Raw genomic sequence first — 19,619 nt, 5'->3', positions numbered from 1 at the left:
GTAAACTTGTCACCATTTACTCAAAGGACTCAAACTGTAGGAAGCACTGGAAAAAGTTCAAACATTTGAATAAATAAACTCAGGCTTGAAATATTTCACGCAGTAAGAGAAACTAATCAAACACTGGATTTTCAGACTTTTTATTTTCACTGGACAGAACCTGCGTCTCTGGTGTGGACTGCTGTGGTTCCAATGGGGGAAAAAATTGAATAAATCTAACGGAAACTATCATCGAATTTCATCATTACCCTTGGACCACATTACCCATGATTCATTTGTGTGGACCCGTTGTGAGTTTCAGGTATGTATAAGTTATCAGTCTTTGTGTGTTGAACTGAGGCAACTGACCTCCCTGTCCTGTCGGTCTGTTATTGTAGGCTGGGTGAAGCCCTCTTAATGGAAAACAAGCACTCATGATACCAAAAAACAAATACCTCAAATTATCACAGCCCACTAACAGTACGCGCCATCCATACAAGTAGCTCAGTGGGGTTAAAATGATCCTGTTTAAAAGTCTGAAAAACTGCAGCCTTGCAGAGATTACATCTTGTGTTTTCTTCATCTGTGATTTGTGTTTCCAGATCTGCGAGAGGACGTGGAGAGGCAGATGAAGAACTGCAGCAGAGAGAAGCAGAGCTGCTGATGGAGCGAGTCGCTGCTCAACAGTGCTCAGAAATCCTGAGCAGCATCGCAGACTTCGATATGAAACTGACCCTGAGTATTAAACCTTTAATTTTCTGCAGCAAATCCTACCAATATGTCCCACCTCCATGTGCTCATGTTGCTAAGTTGTGACAGGCTGAGTTTTGAGCATGCTCAGTGGACCCTTGTTTGTTCTGTCTGTGACCAATAAAGTTTTTTTTTTTTTTTTTTCTCAACATGGCTTGGTAGCAGTGAGTGTTTGTCTGGAGTAGATTATCAGGTGCAAACAGTAAAGTGTAATGTATTAAAACCAGCTTGGGTCTGTAAAAATCAAACCATAATTCTGACACTGGCTTAAAGAAAAATTTTTATTACAACAATAGAAAAGGAGCATGTATACAGGTACAGACAAGACTGTGGCTAAAAACCTGATGCGTTCTCAGCAGGTGAGGAAGACCATCCCACTCCTGGAATAGGCACTCTGCCAGAGAGAAGAGGTTAACATTGTTTAGTGTTAATTCAAATGGTTAGTTGAGATTTTCCCATAGTGATGTACAGCCAATTGGTAAATGTAAAATTACTTATCCAGAGTCAGTTTCTTACAAGACACAGCTTTGCTTTAAATGCTTTTTTTGATAGCCCTTACTGCTAAAATGTACAAAACCAATCCTCTTAAGTTTATAGTATGCATTAGTTATTAGGTTGCATAAGAGCAAACTGATCATTTAATGAAGCTGTGCAAAAGATGTTTCTCTTTCTGCGTATGTGTACATACTGTATGTCTGTAGCTGTATCTTCGAATAGCCTCTCTGATGTGACAGGGTTGGATGGCTCCACTGGGAGGCTCCACTGTAGCAGGACAGCTCTGAAACACACAATACAAAGAGGTGCAGCCAAAAGCCTCTTAATCCCCCCATTTTCCTGTGTCCTTTATTCAGCTGTTGTGTTCATGACCATCTTTTGTTGAACGCAGACTTTATATTGATCTCTTGTAAGGTTGTGATTCTATTATGTTGACAAAATCTGTCCAGAGGCCTTAGCTGAAACCTGCTAATATGATTAACTGCCTCTGTAGTTCCTGCTGTAGCCACACAGTGCAAAAGCAACACCAGCCACGGCGTATTAAAGCGATAGGATGACTACAGCCGGCACTCACCTTTTTACGTTTTCTCTGCCTCGCCCTGCCGTCCACACTGCCGTTACCTTGTAGGAGGGGCTTTGATGAGTGTGAGGACCCTGGGGTGGAGGGAGGGGTGGCTTCAGGTGAGTCTGGATCCTTCTTCACCTGCAGGGGAGGAAGATGAAGGACAGATCACACTGTGTAAAAATATAAAAGTTGTACTCTTGCTTTAAAAATCGATACATCTGACTGTGAAGTAATTATAAACGTGTGTGTGCTCGTGTGTTTATACCTCAGCGTGTGTGTTGTAGTGGATGTAGCTGGCAGAGATCACATGACTGACTGGATTCGTCTTTGCTGTCATTTCCTGCTTCACCAAGAGTGACAAATCCACGATCTGAAGGAAGGAAAAAACACTTTATAACAGATAAATATGTGTTTACATTACAAACACATATATGAAGTCATGAAATCACCAAGTTACCTGGGCAACAGTCTCATAAGCCAGGTATGACAGGATCTCCATGGCAATGCTGTTGGGTTTCAGCTCCAGGCTGCTGCAGTCGAGCCAGTCCCGAAACTTTGACGCTTTCTTGGCTTTGGGCAGCACGTAGACAAGCAAACAAAGGACACACAACCAGAGGTCAGACAGCGCTCTGTGCAGCTTTGGTGCCATTTTTTAAAATATTAAAACTAACCCACAACCAGGCTTTAAAATTGTTCAGAACAGTAGGTTTTGTGGGTTTAGAACTCAAATAATTAGTTGTTTCCTCACTTTGTTAAATAACAGGATAAAAATTGTGTGAATGGGTTTATTTGCGTATTTATTAGGATGCCCATAAGCTATGTCTTAGACCACTGGCAGTCTTTGTGGAGACTTAGGAAAATGAGACAGAGATAACAGATGGTTGGTTTAGGTTCTTACCAAAGCTGAGCTGTCGACTCTCACAGAACTCTGAGTACTGAGCCTGGTCCATATTCCGAGTCTGACGCTCCAAACGCTGAGGATACAGATACACAAATTATTCTCATCATCAAGCACACTTACGCTTAAATACACAAGTTCACATATGGCGTATGTGTCATCTATTGTCAAACTAGCCCTGCCAATCAGTCATGGAAACTCCATGGCATAATTTCACGCAAACATCGATGGCCTCTGACCTCCATCCTCTCCTGTTTGACGGGATCTACTTCCTGACGATCTGCCAATGACAGGAGTTCACCGGTCTGATCCATCCACACCAGGAAGTCCTGGGACAATCGCTGCCTCCGCTGGTTAGCAGCAGCTGGACCTGCAGCACCCCATCTGTCTACAAAAGACATGAAAAATATATAAATTAAAAAAATAAAATTAAAAATGCCAGAGCTCAGTATTCTTGGGCCGAAAAACAAAAAAGACACACTGGACAGGTCGCCAGCCTGTCGCAGGGCTAACACAGAGTCACACAACATTTCACACTCACGTTCACATCTATGGGCACTTTAGGATCACCAGTTAACAAACACCCGAGTGCCTGTCTTTGGACTTTACACTTTAAATATATTCTTCTAAGAATGATTAGCAAGTTATTACATTTGTGTGTTCCAACTTTTTTGGAAACAGGGTTGTAATCCCCATCACAGATCGTTGTATGTGTGTGTGAGTCCCCCATGTATACCTGATTCTACTTGGGTGTCTTCATCTTCAGCAGTCTTGAGTAGTTTGGATTTATAATCTCTAAACTGGAGATATTTTAATAATCTTGCCAGCTTCCTCTGGTCGGCAGATTTTGAGGCACACGTGAAAAAAAAGCAAAGATGAAGAACAGAAAAAGAGGAGAGGAGTTAAATTAAAACAATGATGATGGAAGGAAGATTTCTTGACATTCAGTTTTGTGCATTTACTGTTTTTCTTTCTTTTTTGGAAGTATTTTGGTACCTTGTCTCTCCTCATCAGGAACAGGATGTCCTCAGGAGAAATGACCCTCGAGCCACGCAGGGTCGCCCCCTCGCAGGCCTGATGCAGCTGAGAAACAAACCAGTCGCATCATAAAGTCGGCGTAACTAGAAATCAGAATTATTGCAGTGAAGCCAAACTGTTCATATCCTCAGAAAACAAAACATCAAGCTGAGCTCTAAGTCAAGAAGTATCAGTAAGTGATTACTGATACTTCTTCACAGAAAACAGTAGCAAAAGGTTTGTCCCAGTTTTCTGTTTTTATTCAGCCTGTAGTAAATTTGTCAGGTGGTTCAAGATTTGATCTTAAAACATCATTTTTTCAACATTACGTCCGTATATCTCTGTTACCATAGTAATGAGCTGCGTGTGTACGATGTCCTCCACCAGAGCTGCCGTCTCATGAAGAGGCCTACGAGCATCTCCCAGAGCAAACCTGAAACACACACACACACACACACACACACACACACACACACACACACACACACACACACACACACACACACACACAATATTAATCAGGGTCGTGCAGAGCCAAGCAGAGGTTCAAGTGTACCTAAACAGTGAAATCTAAATAATCTGCTGTGTGTTAAAGTGCTGCTAACTGGTAAAGCTCATTAACAGTTTTTAAACATCAGCGTCTGTGGTGCTAAATGCACCGATTTTACAGCGAATTTAATCGTTTTTCCATTAATGATGACTAACTTACAATTAGAATTATTGTGTGCATACGCTACTATTTAAATGTAAATATCACACACAATTAATTAACACAATTAATTAAAATAATTTAGTCTGGTAGTAATAATTTATTATTTTTCTTTTTTTTATTTACTCTTATTTGACTTTAAGATGTATTGTATATTATAACAACTGAAAATATTTTTTTATATCCATCCATGTTTTTCGAACCACTTCAGCAAAGGTGAGTGTGTCTCCCAGTGAGACAAGAGGCAAGAAAATACAACGCCTTTAAACAAGCAAAAATAAATAAATAAACAAAAATACAACCAATCAGAAAATACACAGCAAATAAATGACTAACACGCATACTTACAAAATATAAAACACTCTTAAAACCTCAGCTAAAAAGCTAAAACCTCTAAATGTCCCCAAAATATTTTATCAGACCAAATGTTTATTCCAAATCAACACACAACTATGCTCAAATCCACACTGTCAACACCTTCCTTTTTATTCTCCTCAAATACCAATAAATAAATGTCAATAACTGCAGATAAACAAGAACAAAACCTTTGTTTGGTGTGTGTGTGTCATTATATATATATATATATATATATATATATATATATATATATGAATAGAGGCACTGCACAGAGTGTATTAGGACCAAAGACTAGAATATTAGAACCTCAATACAAAAGCAAATACAACTGTGTGTATATTTAATTTATGAATATTTCTCATTGCTTTATTTTCCTTCCTTATTGTCCACACCAGTTTGCTGGTCTGCACCATTCAAGTGTCTTTTAGCACAAAGCCACAATCTTCCCAGGAGTGGACGTCCCAGCATATTCACAGCAGAGTCAGACTGTACAAGGCTTAGAGGAACTACAAAAACTAAACAAAGGGTTGGCAGGAGAAAATTTGAGGGTACTTAGTTTTTCACAGGACTGAACAGAGTCCTGTGAAAAACTCTGTCACATTACTTTATTTCTTTTAAGAACATGACCCTCATATTACTTTTGAATAGTTTTAAGTTCATCCAAATTAAATGAAGCTGGGTATTAAAGCTTGTTTTTGTATTAGGTGAAATGTGTCTGTAGCACAGAGTACTACAGGTACTATAAGGTGGGACTGAGATTCAGTTCAGTTCAGATTTGTTAAAGGCTCTGATTTAAAGTTCTCCTATGGCTGCTTGTTTTTATTGACATAAGTAAAAGAGTCTTCATAAGTTGAAAAGCTATTGTTTGGCTGTAAGTGATGAAAGTATCTTCTTTTCTTTTTTAGATCAGTAATAAACATGTCTTTACATGTCTGACCAAAAACATGCTTTAATATAAAAGCAAACAGCAATGAAATTCTAGTCACTGAATAAACATCCAGCCAGTAAATGATGTTTATGTGTGTCTCTGTTTCTGACGCAGGTTAACAGGTCACACATACACTTTGACCACAATTTGGTCAAACCTCAATTTGCATCCAGAAAGCCACTTCCACGATGACAAACGTAAACCCACATCCTGGAGCTCTTTCCTTCTCTCACTTCTTCTCTCCCACTCTTGCTCCCTTTATTTTCTCCATCAAAAACACACACCTGACCGCCACCCCCACCATTCCCCTTGCTTTAACTCTGCCCCCCCGAGCCCTTTAACCTACGCCCTGATTGGCTGTCTGCCGCTCTCAGTCACACAGGTGAGAGAGGTTTTGGTTTGGGGTTGTGGGCAGGATGGCCTCAGAGGTTGGCTTCAGACTCCAGGTTGGTTTTAGGTTTTGGGGTTTAGTCTGGTTTCAGCCTCTCTGACCACCAGCATCACCTCTCAGCAGCCCACACACAACACAAGGTGAGTACCGCAAAAGACACACACAAAACAAGAGAGGCTGCAGCAGGCAGAAAGATTTGATTTGTGACAGTTTCACGTGTAATTTTTTCCAAAAACCTGTGCAGAAGAAAACACATCATCAAACTAAGTTATATAAGTAATTAATCTTAATATTTCTGTTACAATGCCAAAAGTTGTCCAATTGATTTTTACTTTTTTATTTATATTTTTTACCCTACTTTTACTAATTCATTGGCTAATTATAATGATGTCAGAGAATACTGATTATCCTCCTCATTGCTACTTTTCTGACTAAAGGTCCAAAACCTAAATACATTTAGTTTGTTGTCACTCAAGACAAAGAAAAAGAGCAAATCATCATAAATACGATGCTAGAGAGAATTAGCATTTTATCCTAGCCTAAAAATAAACTTATAATGAAAACAGTTGCTAATAAAAGCTGATAAAACATCACAATCGATAATCGATCTACTGGCAGTTACTAGGTGTTTTTAGGAAATAGGTTTTTTTTTTGCAGAGCAGTACTTTTTTGATCAGTTAGTCCCATTTCCTGGTTGTGGTTGTAGTTTTAAGTTAAATAAATGTCTAGAGACTGATTTTCACTGCCGGTTGCTCCCACTAATTCCTTGAAGTGAGACATTTCATTTTATACTTTTATGGTTACATTTTTTTTTTGTTTTACATGCCACCAAATGTTATTTGTGGTTATACTTTGGCAATTAAACAGAAAAATTAACCTTATATAGAATTCTTTGTACAAATGCATTATATAAAATACTGATATGAAGCACTGTGTGCCGTTTTGAGACATCTGTTTGGATTTGCAAAGTGTCATTAACCACAATGCTAATATTGTGGCTCTGTCCTAAACAGGTTTCTATGGCTTCAAACAGTCTGTTCAGCAGTCCCAGCCCAATGCTGTACTGGGGTGAGACTCCTCCTCTTTGTGTGTTTGTGTTTATGTCTGTCTCTGTGTGTGTGTGTGTGTCTCTTACATCATACTCTGTAACTCTGGGATAAAACTGATCCTGGAAGATGAACGGTCTTTAGAGCTGGAGGGGGCGGAGCCAGCCATGGGACTGCTCATAACCACTCCCACCTGATGACAAAGCAAAGAGAGAGCTGCATTAAACTAAAGAAAAATGAACTCCCCTTAAACATACTTTGACCATACAAGCGGTGAATGCACTCTATTAAAATGTCTGTTTAGGTTTAGTTCATGGTAGTCTTGAGAGCTTGAAAGAGACATCTTGCCGCTCACGTTTAGGTCTGAAGAAGCTTCTTGATGAAGCGAAACATCTTCAAAAACCTAGAAGAGTCCAGTTCCTTTCTTTTCAAGTTCTCAAGACATCAATTGGAAGCATTTATTTTTCAGTGCTTAGTATGCCCATCTTTATTTTTGATAACAGATGTAATTTTCGTCGGCATGTTGAGCCAATGGTGAGCTGAACAAGTTAATGTTGGTCTCATCTGAGCAAAGAATGAACGTTCTTCAGAAACGTTTAATCTTCTGGTTTTGTGCCAAACAGCGAGCAATGACATTAGAGGCTGACATTATTTGCAGTCTGAGCAGAGACAGAAACTTGATTAGCCCGTGCATCAGTACAGGACAACAGCTAAAGCAGCTCTGATACTGCAGCTTGTCTGTACATCCTGATTCCTGCTCTTCCTGTACCATTTTTCGTCTGCGTAAAGTGTCTTAATCAGATTTTTCAATTTCTCTGGAAATTATTTTCCGTTTAGAGCTAGATGCAGACTGACAGAATGATAGATAAAGCTCAGAGTGTATATCCCACATTTATAAAGTTGTACTGCTCCAGGGTCATTTTATGGTCGAATTTTTGCAATTAGGATAAGTGGATAAATTTCATTTAGTTTCAATAATTAGTTTGGTTTTTTTTTTTAAATCACATTTGTGAATAGTAGGGTATTCACTTGTGTTGCATTGAGTTTCTACTGTGGATGTGTTTTGGTTTTAACGTATTTAGTATTTACGTAATTAACTTAGAAATCGTAAAATAAGCGCTGACATTTAAGAAGAAGACACACAAGCTTTTCTACACTTGCTCATACTGTGTGTGTGTGTGTGTGTGTGTGTGTGTGTGTGTGTGTGTGTGTGTGTGTGTGTGTGTGTGTGTGTTAGATGAAATAAATCACAATGCTGCACTAGTCATACTTCACTTTCATGTGGTTTTAGCATTTTGGGGTCAATTAATCTAAACAAATCACAGCGCACAGAGCAGAACAGAAGATGAGACAAGAGCCAAAAATAACAAGATAGCAGAAGAGAGCTCTCTCTCTCACACACACACACACACACACACACACACACACACACACACACACACACACACACACACACACACACACACACACACACACACAGTTGGACAGGTGGTGTGACCGCAGTAACTTCCCCTCCGGCAGCAGAATCTGAATGATAATGCAGCGCAGTTCCCTCGTATTCAAACACTGCGGTGGTTAAAACACAATGCAGAAAAGAAAGGACGGAGAGGCGAGAGGAGGGGAGAAGAAGAGCGGAACCAAAGACACGCAGAAAAGCATAAAACGAGTAAAAACTCTCACCAGAGTCTGCCAAAGATACTGACTGTTGCTAATTTCTGGTTTTCTTCTGTTTTCGACGCGTTTTAATGACGTAAGGGAGCGCGAGGTTCTGGTAGTTGTAGTTTTCTACACGCGCTGGTAGAAAGTTACCACACCGCAGCTACGTAATTAGTTTTAAATACACCAGATTCATCCGCTAAAACTAGAGCTGAAGAAGACACGCAACTTTAAAGGTGAAGCCTGTCTGACGTCATCAGTACCCAGACGTTTAACATTTCCTCTACAGGCTGTCGTAGAGGGATTTTTAACTAAATAAAGTTTATATTTTTGAGCGCTTCAGGAAAGCTCTCTCACATGTATGGAGGAACAAACGGTCTAAAATTGAAAAGTAAATAAATTGATATGGCTAATGAAGATTTTTCTATATATGTTTAAAAATATGTCATGGCTTTAACTTTTCATCTTGACTGATGTTAAAGAGCATAGAGTGTACTGCTTTAGATGGAGACAGCACTTATAATAGTTAATTCTTTCTTTCTTTAAATTCCTTGGTAATATAACTTGATACACTCTGCCTCTAAGTCATAAACTGATTTTAGGAAATTAAGAGAAAAACATATTCAAGTCTGAAACGGCTGTAAAGGGTGGAAAAAAGGTTTCCAAATTTCTACTTCTCTTTTCCTATCTTTAAGATCCTGTAGTGAAATGTCGGCTGTCACCATCGGCCAGCACTCGTCAACTGGATGAGCAGGAGCTGAGATGTCACCATCCGTGCAGTACAGCGCCACCCAGAGGACTGGTACAGACTGACAGTCCAAATTTCCTCTGCAGCAGCTTGCCTCAGCACTGGAGGTGTAATAAGACGCTACCAAGAGCCTTCACTGTAAGTAATCTACATATGCACTGAGCTGATTTTCAAATCAAAGGTGTTTTAGATGCATTTCCCCCAAAATCTAGCCTTTAAGTTTTTTTTATACAGAAAGAGTAAAAATATTTTGGTCATAAGGTTGAAAGACCAGTCCCAATGTTTCTCCATCTTTCAGGTGGTTGCTCTGGGCAATGATGTGCCTGATGGTGTGGTTGTGACAGTGATGGCTGGCAATGATGAAAACAGCAGCGCTGAGTTACGCAATGCCACAGCCACCATGAAGCAAGGTTATGCCTACTTCAACGACCTCCGCTTCGTAGGTCGCAGCGGCAGAGGTAGACAAAGCACTCTCACAACAATTTAACCAGCAGTTATTCATATTTGCATGTCAGTAAACAAAAGGCTAGACAACAGCCCTCCATCTTTACTCCCTCTGTCTACACAGAGATAAAACATTAAAACATTTAGTTCATTTTATATATATATATATATATATATATATATATATATATATATATATATATATATATATATATATATATATATATAAAATCACTCGGCTGTGACCTGTATCTTAGCGATCAATGAGACTTTATCTGTAAATCACCTTTCACACAGGTTAATGTAGTTCAAAGTGCTTCACAGATGAATGACAGGTCAATAATACTACAGTAAAATGGATTCATAGAAAATAAATTATATATAATGATGAGCCAATTTTAATAAATTATAAAGCCATAACATTTAAAATAGCCGGCAAATACAATAAAATGTGCCACAAAATAAAATAAAATGCAATAAAATAAAATTGTGCTGGATAAAGTACACTAAAAAGTAAAAAGCCTTGAGCAGCCAAAGCAATAAATAAGAATAAAACTACAATTTTGATTCAATTTAGTAAATAAATAAAGTAGGTAATATCTATAAAGCATACTGAACCACTTTCATGTCTATATTTGTGTGTTATTATTGTTTTTCAGGCAAGAGCTTTACCTTGACAATAAATGTGCTGACCTCACCTCCCCAGATCGCCACCCTGCACAGGGCCATCAAGATTACCGTGGATGGACCACGGCTGCCCAGACGTTAGTGAACACAAGTGAAAACAGTTTCATTAGATTGATTCTGAGGTGATCAGAGAAGGTTTTACCGTTACGTTTTTCTCCCTCTCAGGACAGAGGCAGAAGGAGATAAAGTCAGGAGTGTTTAGGCCCTCCAGCACCATCAGTAGCAGCACAGCCTCATCAGGTAAGACATAAAGTGTTATTTAAAATTTTAATCTTTTAAATCTGATGAAACAGATTAATGAAAGCGTGAGAAAGCTGGATCGGTTACCGGTCCAACCTCAGTATTTTCTCATCAGTATTATTGATTGCACATGCAGTTAAGAAATTGATGGATGAACTATATCATGGGAAAGCAAATAAATAGAAAATTAATCAGAAGATAAATAAAGAAGCAGTTCAATTTATTTCATGTTTACATGTTTCATGTTTTGTATATTATTATATATTATACAGGTGTTTTATTATTATTATTTTGCATGAAATCTATGCTGATCAGGCATAAAATTATGGCCACTGACAGGTGAATTGAAAAACACTGATTATCTCTTCATCGTGGCACCTGTTAGTGGGTGGGAAATATCAGGGAGTTGATGTATTAGAAGCAGGAAAAATGGGCAAACGTAAAGATTTGAGTGAGTCTGACAAGTGCTAAATTATGATGGTTATGTGACTGGGTCAGAGAATCTGCAAACCTGCTGCTTGTGTGGGGTGTTCCCGGCCTGCAGTGGTCAGTATTGATCAAAAGTGGGCAAAGGGAGGAACAGTGGTGAACCAGCGATAGGGTCATGGGTTTTTTTTATTTAATGCTGGTACTGATAGAAAGGTGTCCGTATACACGGTGCATCACCGTTTGTTGTTTATGGGGCTGCATAACCACGGGCCAGTCAGGGTGCCCATACCGACCCCTGTCCACTATTAAAAGTGCCAACAATGGACACGTGAGCATCAGAGCTGGACCACAGAGCAATGCAAGAAGTTGGCCTGGTCTGATGAATCACTTTTTCGGGTGCACGTGCATTTGTCTACCTGGGGAACGCCTGGCACCAGGATGCACTATGGGAAGAAGGAAAGCAGGCAGAGGCAGTGTGTGTAATGCTCTAGGGTATGCTGTGCTGGGAAACCTTGGGTCCTGCCCTCCATGTGGATGTTACTTTGACATGTACCACCTACCTAAATATTGCTGAAGACCACGTACACCCTTTCATGGAAACAGGTATTCTTTGGTGGCTGTGGCCTCTTTCAGCAGGACAATGCACCCTTCCACAAAGCAAAAATGGTTCAGGAATGGTTTGAGGAGGACAAGAATGAGTCTAAGATGCAGACTTGACCTCCAGATTCCTTAGATCTCAGTCCAGTCGAGTATTTGTGGGATGTGCTGGACAAACAAGTCCGATCAACGAGGCCGCAGCTCGCAGCTTAAAGTACTTAAAGGATCTGTTGAGAACATCTTGGTGCAGATACCACAGCACACCTTCAGGGGGCTAGAGGAGTCCAAGCCTCAGCAGGTCAGGGCTGTTTTGGCAGCAAAAGGGGGACCAGCACAATCGTGGGCAGGCGGTCATAATGCTCTTCCTGATCGGTGTGTGTTATCAGCATTAACTTAAATGCTTTAGGTTTTAAGATTTTGTTTCTTCTACACTTCTACACAGTTTTATCAACAAATATTGTAATCATATTTTATTTTAGCCTATTAGCCTACATCAAAATAATATGTGCAATATACTTAAAACTGTGCACCTGTGTCGTAGTAACAAAGAAGACCTAAGGTCCTCTAATGAAAGAGTGGGTCACGCTGACAGCTGAACAAAGTGAGGAAGACCTTGAGACTCGATTAAATGCTTTGGAAACACTGATGTTGCTGCCGTTTGTCTCTCTTCAGAATGCAGATCCTTTCCTTCCTCCTCGCTGTGGATGAATGAGTCGTTTCTGGGCCCTGTGACCTCTTTGACAACCTCATTTGCTCCTACTCCCAGAATGCACCACCTGCCTGCCCTCCCTTACTCCACCCAACCTCCTCCATACAGTTCCTACCTGTCTCCTCCTCCTCCTCCTCCGCTCAGCCACAGTGGTCCATTCCAGCCTGGCAGCTTCCACTATGGGCCGAACCAACCAATACCAACCACAGGGGAGGACCGCAACGCTGTCGCAGCTCTGAGCAATTACATTGAAGGGGCGTGTCTTTCTATGAGAGGGGAGGAGCCTGTATGGAGACCTTATTGATGTATTATCTTAAACATTTACCCAGTGTTTGCGATTTTTTTTTTTAATTTGCTTTTCATCCTCCCTCCCACTTTAATCTTTAAACTTATGTTATTATTTTGAATTTTGTTCATTTTATTAAACCTACATGTTTATATATTGTGTGAATTAAAGAAGGATTTCACAGTTATTTTCAGAATAATATTTATTAGAGAAACAATGGTATAAAAAAACAGCAGTCTTAAATTCACTACCAGAATACTTAAAGTAGTATCTCGTTAATAAACCCTGAGGGACCATTCACTCAGGATTTTTAAATTTCTTCCGGAAATTAGTTTTTATAAATACTTTTTCTTTAATAATGATGGAAACTGAAAGTTTGGACACATTTATCTATTAAAAGAAAAAAGAAAAAGGCAAAAAAAAAATTGTTGATTTTCAGATTTTTCTGTCAAAAATTCTTCAGAAGCCAGAAAATCCCCAAAAATCTGTAATGTGTACAGTGGCATGGTGGTTAGCACTGCTGCCTTACAGCAAAAAGGTCCTCGGTTCAATTCCACCTTGGGCAGTGTCTTCCCGTGTGGAGTTTGCATGTTCTTCCTGTGTTTGCGTGGGGGTACTTTGTCTTCCTCCCACAGTCCAAAGACATGCAGTTGTGCTGTGTTTCCCCTAGTACCTACTAAGTATATATTAAATATTTTTTATTTGAAAATCTGGAAGTGGAATACTGTTGTTTCCTTATTCAGCAGTTTATTGCATGTATTTATTTAGATTAAATAAAATGGATTTCTGTCACTGTGCCCAAAATCTGTGTCACATTTGTGTTGGGATAATTCCTCTCTTTGAGTAATGATTTAAAGTTTAAGGATTAAAAATTGTTTCAGTAGGGACTGTCAACCTGTAAAGCACTGAGTTCAGCCACCCTCCTGCTCCACTCCTCTTCGCTCATTTCTTCCTCCTCTCCTCCTCCACGAGTGTCCTCCTCTACCTGACGCTGCCCTGAAACACATGCGATCATGCTGCAAAGATAAACCCAGCAGCTCACAGAAACAGAAGAAAAAAAACACCATGACATGTGTTTGTGTGGACTCTCACCCTTGCAAGTCAGAGAGGTGCACACCCAATTTCCACAGGCGCACACGCACTTGTTGCACTCCATCTGAGTTTCAGCTCCATCTTCAAAGACCTCATCTTCCAGAGCGCACTCTACACACACACACACACACACACACACACACACACACACACACACACACACACACACATACACAAATAATGTAATAAACATAAGAACAACCACAGCTGGAAACAGAACAGTTGTATGTGGTCGCCAGCCTCACCACTAAGCCACCCAGGCGCCCTTTCCCCACGTTATTTAGCCTTAAAATGATTCATTTTAAGGACAAGATTCATTCATATTTTTTGATTTTAACATCACTGTGTGTTGCTGGCATTCGGTGTGTGCTGGGCTTACAGACACAGAGCAGGTCAGCCAAACACAACACAGCCCATTTTTACTGAAAAGCAAAACCTAGTGATTAGGCTTTGGCTTTATTTGGTATCAGTACAGGGAGAAGTTGGCTTGATTAACGTTAGTGAGTCAAAACTCAAAACTCCCAGAAATCAGGATACAGTAAAAGTTAATAAAAATATTTCCCCCCTCTATACAGACATGATCTATACCAGTAGATCATAAGTTTAATTAGACATGCTTTACCACCAAGCATATCTAACTATATGTACCTCTTTAAGGGCCAAAAGGGTACATATACATTACCAAGTAGTAAAAGTTCCAGTCTTCCCTGTTGATTTCAATAGGCAGTGCTGGGATAAATCCACAGTTGGATACAGAGAGAACAGCATTCGGAATCTGCTAAAATTTTCAAACACTAGACAAAAAAGGATTTGTCCAGTGTTCCAGGCTCATGCTCTTCTTTTGGTGCATGTACGCTTACTTCTTTCAGGTGGGTGGTAGGTGGGTGTGAGACAGTTGATGAACTCAGTCAAACTCAGCTTCCAGTCGGCATTTTCATCCGACAGCTCTATCAAAGCATCAACACACAGAGATCTAAGAAAAAGGAAGACGTGAGAGAGAAGTGACTGGAGAAGTCTGGACATTTAGTTGAGTTACAGTTGACTTAAATGTGCTGCACCATAAAACAAACAATAAAACAAAAGAGAGCAGCAAAGAAGAAACTAATTCATCCTGAAATCATGTGACTACCTCAGCAGCAGGTTAGTCTCCAGAGTTTCTGAGTATGTGATGTTGAGTGCCGTCTCATTATGTTTCAGGAATAGCAGAAACTCATTAGAATCAAGCTGCGAATCCCCATTATCATACGCCTGTGACGCAGAAACAATCAACACACAGGAATACGAAACATCTCATACCTCATTTAGTTATTGGCATATATATATTCATTCTTTTTTAACTAGGAAGTGAATCTGTTCAAAATAACAATGCAAGCAGTAAATACCTATGCCTGACTCTATGTATAAGTTAATAAATGGTTAGCATAATGATATACCATAAGGCTGAGGCTGTGTAACTTCAGATCTAACCAGTTCTAGTGTCTCAGCCTAACCAAACAGGTAGTGATGGAGTGATTCTGCCTGTGTAAGCACCCTTTAAAACAAGTGTTTAATTAAACATGCTGCAAAGTTTGATTCACCAAAAACAGTCTAAAAACTGTTCCAACAGATTTACTTTGCTGTACGCAATAAAGTAAGAACAGGATTCATTTATTTTAATGTGCCCTGTTTTAACAATGGTAATTTCAAAGTGTTACCAAAGTACTAGAGTGTCACTGAACTGCAAGTTAGCATAAAAGTAAAAATAAGTAAACATTAGTAAGTCACTTATCAGTGAATTACATCTCATTAACCCTTTGTACTTGGTACCTTACTGGAAGGTGGTCCCAGAATATCTGACTAAGTTGAATTAAAGTTGACTTGTATCATAATTCTCTGAGGAAATTCAACAGGGGGCAGAAACGAAATCATATTTTCTCACCTGAAAATACATCTGAAGGCGGTCACTGGCTGATGTGTTTGAGGCCCGATGGTCAGACTGAGCTTCTTTCTGAATCCACTGGATCACTCTCTCTCTCATCCAGTCTCGATCGGACAGGAAACACACGACTACGAGCGTGAAACGTGGAAGACAAGAGTGGCATTAAAAGCAGCCGCTTAAATTTGCTGATTTGAGCATGAATCTGAAATATTTCATCACTTACTCGGGCTCACACCTGCCTTTGTTGGTTTCTCTGCAAATAGAAACACACACACTTTGGTCGTGACTCATACAGCTGAAAGAGTTTCTACAGAGTTCCCGTGTTCTCGTGTACTGACCCAGACAGTGTCCTCTGTGCTCCACGTGTATCTTAGTGTGGGTGATGCAGGCGTCTCTGTGCAGCTCACAGTGACTCCTGTAGGATTTGCTGTTACTGCCACACACCCAGTGCTCGGAGACTTCACATTGCTGCAAAGAAAAAATATCAGATGCAGATGCAGGATCTGCAGTCTCACTGTGACAAGCACACACGTTTTGATGGAATGATAATGTGTCAGTATTCAGTACCTTTACCTGTAAACAGCGACAGACGGGCTCTCCTCTGTCAGTCGATACACACTCTCTACCTGCACCGCAGAAAGTCCTGGCACACACTGACTCATCCTAACACACACACACACACACACACACACGGGGACAAAGACATTGTCATCATAGTGAGAAATGGGAAGCATGTAGGAATAATTCAGTGTGGGTGTGCTCCACATTCCAGATGGTGACCTTTAACCTCTCACTGAGAGACACATGCTGCTTTGAATGACAATGACTTTCTCTCTCTCTCACACACACTTATACAGACACACAAACAAAAATGTATTGAAGCAGCTGCACAGCGACGCATCTCATCTTGAATTCTGTCTTATTCGGGACTTTTTCCAACAGCTTTTTATTTTAGCATCCAGCGGTCACAGATTTGTAAGTTCAGTGAATTCGTGCTCGTCAGTGTTGAATGGCGCATTATTTGGCAGCTGAAGAGAAAAAAAATGTTTCTCTGTTTGATGTTTAGGGCTGATGATGTAGTGTACACTTTTGTGATTTTTTTTCTCTAAAATAATATACAGAAAACGTATTATATAATAATAATAATATATAATAATATTATAATATGTGGAAGTCATTATCAGTGAGAATACTAAAGACTGGTTTAAATACTCCAAAAGCAGCGAGATAAGCAATAAAATCTGGAGGATGTAAATAATATACAAAAATGCAGGACAGGATAAAAGATGTGAGAAAATACAATTAAAGACAGAAAAGAAATAACGTTCCTGTAGTATAATAATGATTAACTGCAAGAAAAAAATTAGTTTAATATGAATTTTCATTCTTTTATTGTATTTATTGCCATGTGCTGTTATATAAGACGATAATTTTAGAGTCTCTTCCATTCTCTTCATCTTATAATGATAATAAATTTCATTATCATTATTATTAATGATAAGAGTGATTGACAAAAGTAAATGTTTGACCAACAGTGGTTTGTTACACAGAAATAAAAAGACATGTCGTGCCACTAAAACTAAGTTTCTCAGTAAGTTCATCACTGTTTATGAGATAATGTTCTTACATTACAGTTCTGCAGAGGCTGAACACGGAGACAGTGAAGCATCAAACAACATAAACACAGAACGCTCAAATTCCTGACATTCCTCTTTACTTACACGATGGAAAACCCAAAACACTCATCCATGAGGACTCTATTGAAATGATGTATTCCCAAACATCTCTAACCATAAGTACATGTCTAAGTGCTCAGACTCTGACATTAGCCTGAACAGTCCTCACTTTAATCTTTAGATCGTCATTTAAATTAAAGAGGACGGAGCAAACTCATCACTGTTCAAAAATGTTCTCGCTTTAACAAACCCCGGGTTTAACGCTCAGATTGTTCTACACAAATGCACAGAAGGGTGCAAACACACACACACACACACACACACACACACACACACACACACACACACACACACACACACACACACACACACACACACACACACACACAATAGCTACATCTGTCGTCTGTGCCGGTCCAGCTGACACCTGCTGCACTGAAAACCTGCTGTTAGCAACCAGCTGAGAGGACACACACACACACACACACACACACACACACACACACACACACACACACACACACACACACACACACACACACACACACACACACACTAATAATTATGGATAGATGTCTTTGTTTGTGGCTGCAAACCTTCATGTTTAGTTTAACTTTGCTTCCCTCACTCAGCCTCATTATTCTGCTCCCGGCTCCTTTGTTTAAAACAATAATTCTAAACTTCCAGCACATATTTTCTCTTTAGATTATTATTTATTTAAATAACACTGAACAACATTTCTTACATGAGATGCACTCTTAATAATAAATCTCTTAACATATAATGATAATAGAGCCCTAGTTCAGGTTTTTATTTGCATTTTCCAAACAGTGTTTTTTATTTTGTGATTGTTGAAACTTTTAAAGTAAAACTGAATGTGTGTCATATTTTTCCTTTGATTTGCATTCTTCACTAACAGATAATAAAAAAAGCCGCAGCGGAAACTCTGCTTGAAACAAACGTGCTCGCAGCAGTTTTTCCACCAAATTTACAGCTGCAGGGTTACTGTGATTGGAGCTGAACTGCTGACAGCTGTGTTCAGAGACATACCTGAGGACCTGCTCACCATCTCTGTGTGGTTTCTATGGTCCCTTAAAAACATTTGCACAAAACACATGCTGCTACTTCCCTAAATCATGATGGCCTCAAGATATGGAGGCACACATCTGTCCGTAAACATGAGTGACTCAGTGGAATTATATCGCTTAACCCTAAAGTAATCATCAGTATACCAGTCTGCAGTCTGGAGTTTGAGTCATTTACATGTTATAAGTTTCTGTTTTTTTGCTTAAACCTCCATGTAATGCCCTCTTGTTTAAGTATGTGATAGTCAAAGTTACCAGCAAACATTATAAGGACCTGTATATGAATGTTTTTAAGAACAGCAGAATTACAGTGACTGTTTAAATGCTGTGAGTTTACCTTGGCGAGGGGAGAGGAGGACACGGGAGGAGAGAGGAGCAGCAACTGCAGCAGGAGCACAGAGATGATCGACATCTGGAGACAACAGAAGTTCAATAATCATCGTGTTTATGTGAGCGTTAACAGAAGTGAAGCTGCACATATGACATATGCTATCATCAGTAATGCTACTATGAATATTGCCCTTATTAATAATAAAATAATAGTGAGTCTAATGTGAGTTTAATCATACTTTGCCCAGAAGCTGGTTCAACCAGTCAGCATGAAAACAGCCTGTAAGAATCAGCCAGCCTGTGTCCAGAGTTCACTTTACAGTCAGTCAGTTCAAAGCTAAACATCCAAACATCCAAAATATCCTCATGGATCTGCACAGATGATGAGTTTATATCCAGTAGTGTTCAGTGAAGCCTCCTGCTTCCCTCTGCTGAGAAACAACAGCACGGTAGGAGGAGAGAGAGAGAGAGAAGAGGGAGAGGAGGAGGAGTGATGAAGGAACAGAAAGACCAGCTGTTCGGAGTCACCCCCCACACAACCCCCCCTCCACCCCCACCCTTCTACCCCCTCGAGCCTCAGAAACACA

The 19,619-nt window shown here is 39.7% G+C and overlaps 3 protein-coding genes across 3 annotated transcripts in view; 1 reads left to right on the top strand and 2 right to left on the bottom strand.

The window, feature by feature from the left end:
- Positions 1 to 991: 991 nt before the first annotated feature.
- supt3h (SPT3 homolog, SAGA and STAGA complex component) lies at positions 992 to 8,918 on the bottom strand. The gene is made up of 12 exons (XM_030748302.1): positions 8,816 to 8,918; positions 7,225 to 7,328; positions 4,053 to 4,137; positions 3,684 to 3,770; positions 3,424 to 3,520; positions 2,927 to 3,075; positions 2,688 to 2,763; positions 2,247 to 2,359; positions 2,055 to 2,159; positions 1,799 to 1,927; positions 1,418 to 1,507; positions 992 to 1,123 (listed from the first exon to the last, which is right to left on the bottom strand). The coding sequence occupies exons 2-12, from the start codon at positions 7,314 to 7,316 to the stop codon at positions 1,082 to 1,084; spliced, it is 1,065 nt and encodes a 354-aa protein (XP_030604162.1). The 5' UTR covers positions 7,317 to 7,328; positions 8,816 to 8,918; the 3' UTR covers positions 992 to 1,081.
- On the top strand, positions 7,109 to 12,949 carry LOC115793357 (runt-related transcription factor 3-like). Its single transcript, XM_030748303.1, has 6 exons — positions 7,109 to 7,157; positions 9,487 to 9,677; positions 9,838 to 9,997; positions 10,643 to 10,747; positions 10,836 to 10,910; positions 12,609 to 12,949. The coding sequence occupies exons 1-6, from the start codon at positions 7,109 to 7,111 to the stop codon at positions 12,947 to 12,949; spliced, it is 921 nt and encodes a 306-aa protein (XP_030604163.1).
- Positions 12,950 to 13,118: 169 nt separating this feature from the next.
- The window catches only part of LOC115793568 (follistatin-related protein 1-like), an 18,809-nt gene continuing 12,308 nt past the window's right edge, over positions 13,119 to 19,619 (bottom strand). The window contains exons 2-11 of the mRNA XM_030748616.1: positions 19,272 to 19,330; positions 19,040 to 19,114; positions 16,515 to 16,604; positions 16,280 to 16,409; positions 16,165 to 16,194; positions 15,942 to 16,069; positions 15,153 to 15,271; positions 14,884 to 14,996; positions 14,024 to 14,134; positions 13,119 to 13,927 (exon numbers count right to left, since the gene is read on the bottom strand). Coding sequence (XP_030604476.1) covers positions 13,809 to 13,927; positions 14,024 to 14,134; positions 14,884 to 14,996; positions 15,153 to 15,271; positions 15,942 to 16,069; positions 16,165 to 16,194; positions 16,280 to 16,409; positions 16,515 to 16,604; positions 19,040 to 19,114; positions 19,272 to 19,330 — 974 coding nt within the window. The 3' untranslated portion in view covers positions 13,119 to 13,808. The remainder of the gene's footprint in view (positions 13,928 to 14,023; positions 14,135 to 14,883; positions 14,997 to 15,152; positions 15,272 to 15,941; positions 16,070 to 16,164; positions 16,195 to 16,279; positions 16,410 to 16,514; positions 16,605 to 19,039; positions 19,115 to 19,271; positions 19,331 to 19,619) is intronic.

The sequence above is a fragment of the Archocentrus centrarchus genome, chromosome 15 (assembly GCF_007364275.1).
Source record: "Archocentrus centrarchus isolate MPI-CPG fArcCen1 chromosome 15, fArcCen1, whole genome shotgun sequence".
NCBI classification, from domain to species: Eukaryota; Metazoa; Chordata; class Actinopteri; order Cichliformes; family Cichlidae; genus Archocentrus; species Archocentrus centrarchus.
Note: the sequence above shows the minus strand (reverse complement) of the source record. Positions and strands in the feature narration are given on the sequence as shown.

Coding starts and splice junctions, on each gene's coding strand:
- LOC115793357 (XM_030748303.1), top strand. CDS start 7,109: ATGGCTTCAAACAGTCTGTTCAGCAGTCCCAGCCCAATGCTGTACTGG. Junction 9,678..9,837: donor CGCTACCAAGAGCCTTCACT/GTAAGTAATCTA, acceptor TCCATCTTTCAG/GTGGTTGCTCTGGGCAATGA. Junction 9,998..10,642: donor CGTAGGTCGCAGCGGCAGAG/GTAGACAAAGCA, acceptor ATTGTTTTTCAG/GCAAGAGCTTTACCTTGACA.
- supt3h (XM_030748302.1), bottom strand. CDS start 7,316: ATGAGCAGTCCCATGGCTGGCTCCGCCCCCTCCAGCTCTAAAGACCGT. Junction 4,138..7,224: donor CCAGAGTTACAGAGTATGAT/GTAAGAGACACA, acceptor TGTGTGTTTCAG/GTTTGCTCTGGGAGATGCTC. Junction 2,360..2,687: donor GAGTCGACAGCTCAGCTTTG/GTAAGAACCTAA, acceptor TGCTGCCCAAAG/CCAAGAAAGCGTCAAAGTTT.